This window comes from Apostichopus japonicus, chromosome 12, assembly GCF_037975245.1.
Source record: "Apostichopus japonicus isolate 1M-3 chromosome 12, ASM3797524v1, whole genome shotgun sequence".
NCBI classification, from domain to species: Eukaryota; Metazoa; Echinodermata; class Holothuroidea; order Aspidochirotida; family Stichopodidae; genus Apostichopus; species Apostichopus japonicus.
This window is the reverse complement of record NC_092572.1, coordinates 17863635-17876205: the sequence shown is the minus strand read 5'-3', so window position 1 is coordinate 17876205 and position 12571 is coordinate 17863635. Positions and strand designations below refer to the sequence as shown.

At 40.5% G+C, this 12571-nt stretch overlaps 1 protein-coding gene and 1 long non-coding RNA gene across 2 annotated transcripts in view; both read right to left on the bottom strand.

Annotated features, from left to right (window-relative positions):
* The window catches only part of LOC139976768 (uncharacterized), a 267039-nt gene extending 255874 nt beyond the window's left edge, over window positions 1–11165 (bottom strand). The window contains exon 1 of the long non-coding RNA XR_011796250.1: window positions 10978–11165. This is a non-coding gene — a long non-coding RNA (uncharacterized lncRNA). The remainder of the gene's footprint in view (window positions 1–10977) is intronic.
* Window positions 1104–1614, bottom strand: LOC139977441 (late histone H2A.L3). Its single transcript, XM_071986775.1, has one exon. It carries the CDS (start codon window positions 1554–1556, stop codon window positions 1152–1154), a length of 405 nt encoding a protein of 134 aa, XP_071842876.1. The 5' UTR covers window positions 1557–1614; the 3' UTR covers window positions 1104–1151.
* Window positions 11166–12571: the final 1406 nt, after the last annotated feature.

Genomic DNA, 12571 nt, shown 5'->3' with positions numbered 1-12571 from the left:
TTGAACATTTCAAATATTTACGATCTCCACAGCTACCGAGTTGGGATTTTTATGTACTATTTCATCAGACTTTTACCACAAAGCTTTGACTCGTTTTCCACTTATAACTGCGACTTTCATGTGTACGATTCTCGCTCAAGAACTCCATGCATATAGTTTACTCTAGGACAAATCTAAACCAATTGCAAAATTTGTTATTGTGGTGTCATCCTCTGGAATTCACTCCCAACCAATTATACAAAATACAAATCCTTACGTCATTTTAAAATGTCAGTGAAACACCACACTTAAACTTGACGATTCAACATCACTTAATTCTTCTTATGTAGCTAATCCTGCCTCCATAGGCTAAGTGTATGTACATGTATGTGTAAATATGTTTAATGCATACATGTGTATATACTAATGTTTACCAGTTTTAATGTACAAAGTGGCTATTCTTACGACTGTTCGTAAGAATAATTTCCGATTACGCATGCGCAGTTGCTATTTTTATGACAGGAGTACTATTTTTTACGACCAGGAGTAACAATAATTTCCGGTTAGTGTTAGGATTGGGGTTTAGGGTTAAAGTTACCCCTACTACATGCACAGTTGCTTTATTTACTTTACTGCGCTTGAATTCGCCTTTGTCGTAAGAATAGCCACGGCCTTTAATGTATTGTGTTGGGGTGCTCCAGCGCAATTAGTTCATCAGTTATTAAATAAGTAGAATTAACAGCGGATAAAGAGAAATCCCAGACAGATTTAATTGTAAAATATAAGCTTTATATAATCTGTGATGATATTGTTGGTGAAAACAGTCAGGTGTGCCTCAAATCAAAACATGTCATACATTACAAGATTGTAGCCTTGGATTTTTTTATGTGCCTTTATTCAATAAAGATTCCAGATTCCATGGGTGGAAAAGGGTTTTCAGGGGCAAATTCTAACCCTTGGACACTCATTGCAATAGTGGAATATAGGCCTAGGCAGTACTAGGTAATGTAATTGGATTGCATAGCAAATAGGCCTAGCTAGTAATAAGAAGAATGTAGCACAATAACAAAAGAAGAAAGGAAGACAAGATAGCATGTATAATGGAGAAGGAAAGCTTTTTTCCTGGAGTATTTGGTGGCCCTTAAAAGAGCCGTTGTGTTTCTGTCTACTGCTTAGTATTCCAGAGACTGTGAAGTCTGTTTTGCTGGCTTCCCAGTCTTCTTGGGGAGGAGGACAGCTTGGATATTTGGCAAGACACCTCCCTGTGCGATGGTGACTCCACTGAGTAGTTTGTTCAACTCCTCGTCGTTCCTGATGGCAAGTTGAAGGTGACGGGGAATGATTCTGCTTTTCTTGTTGTCACGGGCGGCATTACCAGCCAACTCGAGGATCTCAGCAGCCAGGTATTCCAACACAGCTGCAAGGTACACTGGGGCACCTGCTCCGATTCTTTGGGCATAGTTTCCTCTCCTCAAAAATCGATGTACGCGACCAACGGGGAACTGAAGGCCTGCCCTTGAACTCCTCGACTTAGCCTTGGCCCGCGTCTTTCCTGCACCTTTACCTCGACCAGACATTTTGATTTAGGACGGAGAAATGAGTTCTGCTTCAGCTGCAATGTAATGTTGAATTGATGAGTGTGGCAAGTCGAGTCGAATTTATATCACTCAAAGTTTGGCGCGTAGATTCTGGTGCGGGAACCAATCAGACTTAATCTTTTCTGAGTCGTTCTCAATATTGATTGGTTTATTTTTTAAGGTCATGTAGAATGACCCGTATTGCGCAATCATATACAGACGATGGTGTGTAATCTTCGAGATTGTTATCACCACTCGAAAGATTGCATATTTTCTTGCGAATTATCACAAGTGTATTCCGCAAACCCACAAAGTGAGCCATATCTATATCATTAGTGTATAGGCATAATATTTCGATTGAAGATCAAATGAGACTATACAATCTGCACGGATAATTTTACACAGTGTAGGCTAACGCTAGTTAGCCTAATGTAGAGTAGGCACTTATAGGCATAGGCCTATACTTTATTGTGTACTTTTGGCCGAGTAATAGCATTAGGCTGCCCCTAAGTGACCTAAAAAGGCCGGTAACACCTGTATTTGATGTAGCAAATCCAGCGACCCACACATACTTGTCAAAATGAAAATCACAAACTTTAAGGATTTTTCGTTCAAATGTAAGGCAAAATACCCTCCTGAAATATTGTTGCACACACTGGGTGGTACAAGATCTCTTCTAGAAAAAATGAAAAGAATTTTTCAAGATGACCCATTTTGCCTCTTTAGCTGTCAAAGACTGCCTATTTTGCACATCGTAGCAAACTACAACCTCATAAGTTAATCATGGAAAAAGTGAGAACCCTAGAAGTTTGTATATAAAGTAAGAAAGTTAAACTAAGAAAAGTTCATAGCTCTTGCATGGCTATGCTGGTGCTAATTCGGCAACAAAAACTTCATCATACTGAATCGCAGCATGAAATGTGCAATTCGGAGATGCATTTACCAAAAGTATATAATACAGGAAATCATTGTTAACTTGTGCAGGTGCGTAGCCAATTGGGGGGGGGTGAAGCGGGCGACCACTCCCCCCCCCCCCCCCTTGAGCATATTTTTTGCTAGTAAATTGCTAGTCATTTCAAAATAGGAAATGCTTAGATGCAACTCACAAGGCTTGGGAAGTGCCATATCCAGATCTAGGTGGCATTTCCAGCCAAAATTTTTTGTACGCTTCGCGCCAACTTATGGTGGTGCTACGCTTAGATAGTTTGCCACAGGCTATGCCCCTCCCTTGGCAAATTCCTTGCTACGCACCTGAACTTTTGTATTTTGCATTGTCTGGGTAATACATGTATATAAACTTTTAAGAACTCAGGTAATCTGAAGCAATACTTTAGAAGCAATTAATCCCCAAACATGCCACATTCTTGAGCGAATATAACAAAAATAAAATATTTTGGCATATTTAAGTTGACCTAACTCCACAATACGATGTTAGAATATCCTTTTTCTATCTGATTTGATTAATCTTTCTAAGAGCTAGGCTCTGTAGGGTTATGTAATAGGAGGGTATCTGGGGTGTTCAATTGATGAGAAATGAGACCTCAAAACTCAAGAAAATGTCACTTGGCCAGCAAATTGCAAAATTTCAAACGGTCATGAATTGGACAATTTTTGAAGCACTGCAACTGAAATTTTCATAGTACTTATCCTTATTTCATGGTGCTTTAATCATGTAAAGCGGGTGGTAAGTTTGGAGAGGGTCTAGCAACAGCCATCCGAGATTTGACATGGAATGAACCTATTATTATTATTATTTTTTGTTGGAAGCATGATATGAGGGTACAGTAGCATAACAGCATTTCACAATAAGGTACTGTATGTACTAGAGGAATGCTCAGAACAGGCTGTAATATTTAGTTCAGTGTATTGCTACTGCAGTCCTTAGAACATGTATTCCTGTAAGTTTCCCTCACTTTTTGAGAAAGTCACCAAATATAGAATCTGGGTGCAAAAGACCAATCACTAACACATCTGGTACCTTCTTTTATATTTCTAGACCAGACGTACTGTACAGTATAATAATAATTATCATGGATTCAGAAGTACAAAGAGAAGGACGACTCTTAGACATTGTGGATGACGAATGGCGGAAAGACAAACTACCCAATGATGACATCGAGGTACCCATCGAGGATGTTCCCGACTTAGATTCTGGAAACGACGAGAAAGTTTCATTGAAGGAAGAGGAAAAACGGTGGACCGATGTAGCTGTTCAAAACTTGAGCCAAGAGGTGACCACAACTCAGAGAACATAAATATTCATGAATGAGAAAGCTCTGTTCAAAACTTGAGCCAAGAGGTGACCACAACTCAGAGAACATGAATATTCATGAATGAGAAAGCTCTGTTCAAAACTTGAGCCAAGAGGTGACCACGACTCAGATAACATAGATATTCATGAATGAGAAAGTGCTGTTCAAAAGTTTAGCCAAGATTTACTCTAACTCAGATAAAATGAATATTCATAAATGAGTAAGTGCTGTTCAAAGTTTAGCCAAGAGTTGACCAAGACTCAGAGAACATGAATATGTATGAATGAAAGAGCATGTCAGGTGATTCATTTGCATCAGTCCATGGTGAGATCGCCGCTTCGGGATCGAGAAGTTGCTGGGACAACTCGAGAGGGTAGAAAAGTAAAATGTGTAAATGGTAAAGGATGACAAAAGTTCTATTGAAATAAGAGGAAGACCGCTGGATGGGTCAGTCTATAAATTGAGCAAAGAGGCAACTACAGCTCACCGTATGTGACTTTTATGATAAGAAGACATTTTATGGAATACATACAGTTTGTGTATTGTTTGATTTTGACTGACTGGATGGGTAGGAAATAGGTAGAAGGCTATGAAGAAGTTGCTTGAATTTACAGATTGGGCAGTTGTGGATTTGAAAATGAGAAGAGAGGGATGGGGAGATGATGACCAAGCTTCTTTACCAATGGCAGACAAATGCCTCAAGCAACAATATGAGAATTCATGATTAGCATGCATGTCAGCAAGTACATGTTCAATTTTACATTGGCCACAGTTTGTACAGGGATATTCTCCAGTAGGAGCGGACCGACCATGGACCAGTTGGTCGTATGAGCACTGCTAGATGGCCCAGAGCAGTTCTGGGGAAGGGGTGGGTGTGGAAGGGGAAGAAGTTTAAAAGTTATTTTCCTGGGACACTAGTCTTACAGCAAGTCTTATCTACTGTACAACTCACATGCAGGAAATGATTAATTGTTTCAAAGCAATTTTAAAGGCTGTGACATTTCTGTCAAAGTCACACTCTGCTTTGAAACATTGTTATCTTAACATTTCTGTAGCATGTTGCTATTGGATACAAGATAAATAACTACACTATGTAAAGTGTTGGTTGATGATCCACTTCAACACCTGTCACTCTGTTTATTTTTATATTGAAGATTCAAGCTAGCTGTTAATATAGTTAACTATTAGCATCTATTTCTTAAATGACAAGTTATTTTACACAGACATGAAAAATTGATGTCAGTGAATTCAATTTGGCACAAAGTGTGAGTGCAAAAAGGTGTGTAGCGTGCTGATTATGATAAAAGTGATTGTAAACTTGACCTATAAGCCTCTCCATCTCATCTTTACAGCAAATACATAACGGTTTGCTTTCTCAAGCAGGATGATAGAAACAGGCCTGATGAGAAGGGGTGTCAAAGGCACAACATTCCTGAGGCCCAGGGACAATAGGGGCGTGGGGGCCAGGAAATTATTGGATAGAGATAAAGTTTATTCCCATTTTCGTAATATTCTTTAAGGCAAAATGATGAGCGGGAAAAGAATGGATCCAGGTGAAAGTCCCTGGGGCCCAGTCTGGATCTGGATGCCTCTGCACACAACCCAGAAACATGAACAAGATAATAGAGATTGCAACAAGATACAGTAGTGATTAAATAATTGCTTGTATTTTTTCATTCCAATTGGCAAGCATTCCCCAAAGCTATCTATAACTTACATGTAAGTTGAAATTACTCACCTCACCCCCCCCCCCCCAAAAAAAAAATAAAGGTGAAATGGAAGTGGGGGTGTCCAAAATTGCTCTTAGCTACCTTGAAAGGAAAGTGGCCCAAAGTTCATAGGTTTGTCTTTGGAACCATGAGACACCAGTGTAATTAAGGGGTTATTTTTGGCATTTTCTTATCTTCTCGTTTGAATTGTACCATCCAGTGGCATAACGTAAAGGGTGGGAATCTCCGGATCCTTAAGAGCCTGATCCTAATAAAAACGGTGCGCACGAAGTACATTGCATTCAACAGTGAATAGGTTCAATATCATCAAAATCAACCCACAATAATTATTATAAAACACATTCCCCTAGTGAATGGTTGCTGTCTGTACTAGTTATTAATTACCTTGCTTTAGGGCCTCACCTAATCCCTGGCATCTTGAGCCCCCAAGTTGATCATTTAACGTCCTATTCCATTTCTTATTTTCACCCATTGCCGTGATGCAAAAACCTGTAATATTACACTATCCCTCTGGGCCCCTAACACATCAAATTCCTGAAATATAATGCGGTACGTTTTGGCTGGAAGAGTTTATGGGAAGGGGTTTGTCCCCCCCCCCCACCCTACCGGCACTTCCTTCCTCCGTCTATTGTTCAATTTGGCACTGTGTCATGTTTTTGCTCATAAAATTCATGTCCAAATATCGTCAAATTACAGAAGTTGTACCCTGGACAAGGCAATGCATCTATGGTCAATTATTGTGGGTCGCGTGTGTGCTACATATTGGCATTACTGGTCAAGTGAACGGTACCTACATGACTGGACGTTGAAACTTTAAGTTTCCTATAGTCTCTGTACATTTGCAGTTTCAAGTTTATTCTGAGCCTGTCACGGCGCTCACAAGCGCCCTCACTTTGTAGGTACCTACATGACTACTCCCTGGTGTATTGTCCGCCCTAAAAATAAACACCATGAACATTGAACAACCGAAAAGTTCTTCCTGATACTGCAAGCACTTCACGCGAACTACAATACTGCGTATTTTGCAGGCAAATGCAGTTCTAGTTTTGAATTAGGGTTTTTTTTTGCCTTTTCGTACTGTTAATTGTAGCCACTTATTTACATCTAAAAGTAAAATACACTGATGCAACTGGTAGACATCAAGGTCAACACTGTCTCGCTGCATATTTGACTTTGTGTCCTGTAGATAGTCACGATTAGAGATTGCTTACGTCATTCGTGCTTTTATATTCATATTCAAGTTATAACAGAAACACTATTCTCATCTATAGTCAATGCATATATTATCTTAACAGCTGGTAGTCATAACACCCATTCACTAACTGTGACTTGTCAAATGTGTGAGGAAAAAAAATATATCAGATTATGATTGAACAATGGATATTTTTTTAACGCATCAATGACAAAAGCAAACGAAAGGTTGTCATGGGAAAGTATTCTTTGGTTTTGATGTTTTTAGAAGGTGGTATTAAAGGGTGCAGCGATATAGTCGATTGATGCCTCATAGTGCCCCATGGTAAGTCCTTTCATTATATTGGCTAATCAAAAAAATTAGAAACTTGCTTTAAAAAAGAAATAAGAAAGTTGGGAATGTTTGCATTCAACATCGGGTCAATATGAAATAAGAGCTGAAAGAGTTACATGGAAGATTAACATGCACTTTTCAAATCGCATGCGACCAAAATAATAGGCTAATATTTTGGGTGGTTGTGGTGGGTTGGGTTGCCTAGTTTCATATACTAGAACCGTACTTTAAATCATTCTCGGTAGGTAAACCGTGTCGAATCCCGATAGATAAATGAAGGAAGTGTCTATGGGATCCCCTTAGTATGTACCCACACCCATCACAAGGTCAACGCTGAGCACTTTCACGGCAAGAGATACCAACTCTCTATTTTGTAAGTGTGGTGGGATGCAAAGAAAACATGATGGGCCCGCAGGCGGGAAAGCAGATAGTGCCATATGGCCATAACCAGGGTGAATTCGGCACTGATGTTTACATAACTTACACTTGGAAATGTGAACTCTACGCAAACATAGGATACTCCCGGGCCCTCACCAAAAGAAACATACACACAAGCACCTTCATATATTTGAATTAAATTTCCTGGATCCTATGGTGATAGAACAAGGAAAACAATTATCGCAAAGAAGTAATATAATAACTCCTCCGCCCCCCCCCCTCCCTTTGAAGTAACACCTTTATATGTGGTACAGTATGTACCCTTGGCCTCCTAATCGGAGCCTCCACCTTCCCGAATTATTCACCTCTTTTTCAAGTCCCTTACTTACCATTACACCTGAGTTCATGATAAGTTTCGCTTGTCAATTCATTACCAGCCCATATTCCCGTAGCCTGGAAATTCTAGGCTGCAGGGGCTCGGGCTCAAACAGGTGCTTAAGGATGGGACAACATTAATGTCGTGCAACTTGTCGTGTTTTATACGCATGATAGTGGCACAGACTGAACAGAGGGGATAGTAATCTGTTCGAGGGGGGGGGGGGGGGGCGTGGCGACAGGCCTGCACAACTCTTGTATAGATCCGCCTCGCAGTATCACAGCTAAGTTGTTGACAATTACCAGTTCTGCAGTTTTCATAGATTGATGATTATCTATTCTTAGAGCACGTCCTCTATTTTAAAGTTTCAGGTCTCCACAAGTGTCCGACACTATACCCCCACTCCCTTACCCCTCCCCTTTACATTAATGTTAATGGAAATACATATTAGACTACTGATACAATCGTATTTTTGGTATACATTTGTATCCATGTTCAATATAGCTAACAGGCCTATACTTCCAAACTAGGTGGATTATAGTTTGCAGCAGGTTAGACTATACAACAGCCTTACAAGGGTTAAACGAGTATTGTTATCATCCCGAGATTTAAGAACGCTGATAGATAAGATGTCCCTTTGTGTTTGTTGATGTGTTGGTTAGTCTTTTGTTTGTTATGGTATTTCAATATACGCGTTGTGTTGGTTTTGGAATACCATGTCTATGTCAGAACAGAGCCAATGCTAAATCAATTCCAGGACCATTCAATGAATTATATGAGTTGTGTCGTGTTGTCAATGGCAATAACACACTAGCACGAGTATGCTTTGAACAATAATACAAGGCAGGCGCTCTGCTTGCTCTACTGGTCACAGTTCCCCGGAGAGATTGATGGTTATGGGGAAAGATGGGGAGATGTTGGAGGGCCCCGAAATTAGTTCAGCTTCTTAAGTTTATTACATTGTATTCGCCTCAAAGCCACATGCAAGTATATGACATTCTATAGCATGCAACTGTATAACATAAACAAACTGCTTTCTTCGGGTACCTCGGCATTTTTTCGACATTATTTATTCCTCCATATAGTATCGCCCTGCTTTTCTGCACACAAACACACACCAACGTATGATATCGTATTACACTATATCGGCAGGTGCGTATCCAGGGGGGGGCGTTGGGGGCGCGCGCCCCCCGGGTAAGAAAAAGAGGAGAGAAAAAAAAGAGAAGAAAAAAGGAAAAAAGAGGGGAAAAAAGAGGAGGAGGAGAGGAAGGAAGGGAAAAGAAAAAGAAGAAAGAGAGAAAAAGGAGAAAAGGAGGGAGTAAAAGAAAAACGCGAAGACACCGGGGAGAGAAAGAGGAACAGTGACATCATTACAGCGCTGAAGGGTAGCCAGTGACGGATCAATGATTTCGTAAAAGTGTGACTCACCCTACCCCTTACACCGACAACTCCATTTTTTGACGTTTCCATTTCCTATCTCACTAATGATCTATATATGTACTATATATGGTCTATCATAACGCGTGTGTAGAATTGTGCTATGAAACCAACTGTGGCTGGTCTCGAACTCGACCGTGTCGTCGGGGAACATGACGCATTTTGGGATGGGGGCGACCGCCCGCCCCCCCCCCCCCCATTCAGCATTTTTTTAAATGATATCGCTAAGTAATTTCAAAATAGAAAGTGCTTAGAGGCAACTTACAAGGCCTGGGAAGTGTCATTTCCAGCGATCTGGGAGACATTTTCGGCCAAAATTTGCTTGTACGCTTCGCGCTAACAAATGGTCCTGGGTAGTGCCATTTCCAGCGATCTGGGAGGCATTTTCGGCCAAAATTTTCTTGTACGCTTCGCGCCAACCTATGGTGGCGCTACGCTTAGATAATTTGCCTACAGGCTTCGCTCCTCCCTTGGCAAATTCCTCGCTACGCGCCTGTTCGAATTTGTAACGCAAACAGCAGATATCACATCATATCAGTGAGCATGAAAATGGCGTTCCAGGATGAAAAGCCTCAAAACTGTCCGACTTGCCTGAAAAAATAACCAAAAATTTTCAACGTGTTCAACGTGTTCATGTCAATATCATATAAGCAAGCATCGGTTATTACATCGCATGCCATCATGTACCGTACGGTCCGTTCAAATTGCGCAGTATTTCGCGGGATGCTAATGTAAACAACAACATGTCTCATGTAGATGTATAAAAAGTATGGAGGTCCAATTATGTCAAAACTCTCTTTTACATTAGTAATGGCGAATTAGGGGCTGCACCCCCGCCGCGCAGTGGCGGAGCGTCCATACGGTCGGGGGTGGATGCCCCCCCCCCCGAAGGACTCAAATGGACTGCTGGCGCCTTTTTCAGCTCTTTACCACTTTTTACTTATTCTAGATTATTAACTTTTTTATTGCGCTCTCATCTACTTATTGACATTTCTCACATTTTCTTGGTGTAATTTGGCGATGACACCTTATTCTTCGTTTATCTGCAAATTAGCCAGGCCCGGAAAGGGTCATTTCCGGCGATCTAGGGAGTATCTTTATTCAAAAATTTTCTCTACGCTACGCGCCAACCAGTGGTGGCGCTCCGCTTAGATAGTGTCGAAAGCGCTCCTACAGACCATTCTCGCCACTCCTGACCAATACCCCTAGCTCCGCCACTGCCGCCGCGCCTCCTACGCCTATGAGTGTAGTGTTCGCTCTCGGAAATATCTGCTGTTTTTTCATTTCCTTCAACCAAGTTTTATAATAGCCGTTATAAGAGGTTTTAATGTTTGTACACCAAGAAATTAACTGTGTCTGAATTTTCGAAAATTTCTGACCAACATTCTGCATCACACTTCCCTCTACTCGTGCAATTTTTGACCGGTCTGTTAGGGGTTCAAGGAAGTTTTTCTATATTGGTTGTCCATAGATGAAATTTTGTACAACATTATGGGTATGTTTTCAAGTGAGTTTATTCACGAGAAATGTGAATTTTCAAATTCTGAACAAATATGGGGCTTAAAACTTTGAAAAGTGGGGCTGACGGGTATTGTGGGCCTCGACGTAGAATCACCTACAAAAGCAAAGACCCACAGGAGATGCCATCAGGTCGAACATGATGTGTGCCGGGTTGACAAACTTCAAAAAGGTTATGGATGGAAAAAAAACTATTAGGAAATACCTGGTTCTCAGGCAAAAAGTGTACATCTGGTTGGTCATTTCAAGCCCGAGAAGTGCCGTTTCCGGTGATCTGGGGGGGTTTCAAAACAAGAAATTTTCTTGTACGCTGCGCGCCAACCGATGGTGGCGCTCCGCTTAGATAGTAATTCGCGCCCCCCGGGTTTGAAAATCCTGGATACGCGCCTGATCGGCCTATAGTGTTGTTATTCAAAGTAAAAATTATGGCTATTATATCTATCAAGAAAAAACCAGTTCAAGGCTATTTGTTTTCTTTTCATTTTAAAGAAAATATTATTATGATTACCTACTGATCCGTAAGTGGATTTTTGTATATTCGCCACTTCCAAACAGAAACAAATGTGGCATACGTAGTTATGACAACATAGCCGTGACATTCCATAAGCTGATAAGTACATATCCAGTCCTACTACATAATACGGTACTTTGCGACCATCAGAGAGCACGCATAGCCTACACATGCTCCGTGGAGCTGGTATCACGTACTGCATCCGTGGTGAGAGTCGTTGGGTGGGACCCGTGGTAGATTTAACAACCATCTGAGCCCAATAGGAACCACATGCTTCCCCTATTAACGTTTACAGAAAACTGAAAGTAGGTATGTGTTGCCATGAAGTGTTCCCACACCTTGGACCACTTTTCAAATTTGGGGCCACTTAATTTAGGTATTTTCCCCAACTGTCTATCACTGGGTATTCAGTAACAAGGTGGAGCGGTTGCGGTATAGGCTACACCACTTAAACCTCGTTTAAATATTATTTATTTTTTCTTACGTGCCATTAAGTCCTCCGCATGCACACCAGTATTTTTTGACAAACATTGCCAGGTGCAATATGACTGAATATCATAACGTCTTTTCTTTGGGATAACGCAGATAACATTTACAGATCTTAGATTTACCATCCCCCGGGGATGGTAAATCTAAGATATGAATATTTTTTAAATGCTGTGATATATTTCGTGAAGACATCTGGCAACACTCAAGTGAATGATGGCATCATTGCAATACAATGCCAATTGTTTCTGGTTTTCTTTATATTGTTTAACGTGACTTATTCATAAAGGAAAATGATAGTTCTACAAAAGATAACTATAGAAGAAGTTGCACTTTCATGAAATTTTTAATATGATGATAAGAATTTCTAAGTTTAGCTAAAATTTGTCGTTATGACATTACAGAACACAAGTATGATTTGATCCCACACGATAGGGACGGAACTGAGAATAACGTGTTTCGCTATAGTCAAAATATATATATAGGTTCCAGTCAATCAACCCTATATCTTGTGTTTGGGCACACAATATTGAGATGGGGTCTTCAGCTAACAGTGTGGAATATTGTTCTTCAGCCTCTGAAGAAGATCCTGCTGGAATCGAAACGTCCGGCCCAGTTACATTTACATATCCTATTATTACATAGACTCGTTAGTGGATAATCAGTTTGCTAACAGTCTTTGTTTTATTTAATTTCCTTTTTTATATTTAATATTTTTGTTTGATTGTATTCATGCATCTTTGAAATATACTTGTTTGCCTCAACTCTTCACTTTTGGTGTACAAAAGCCTAATGGATGCAT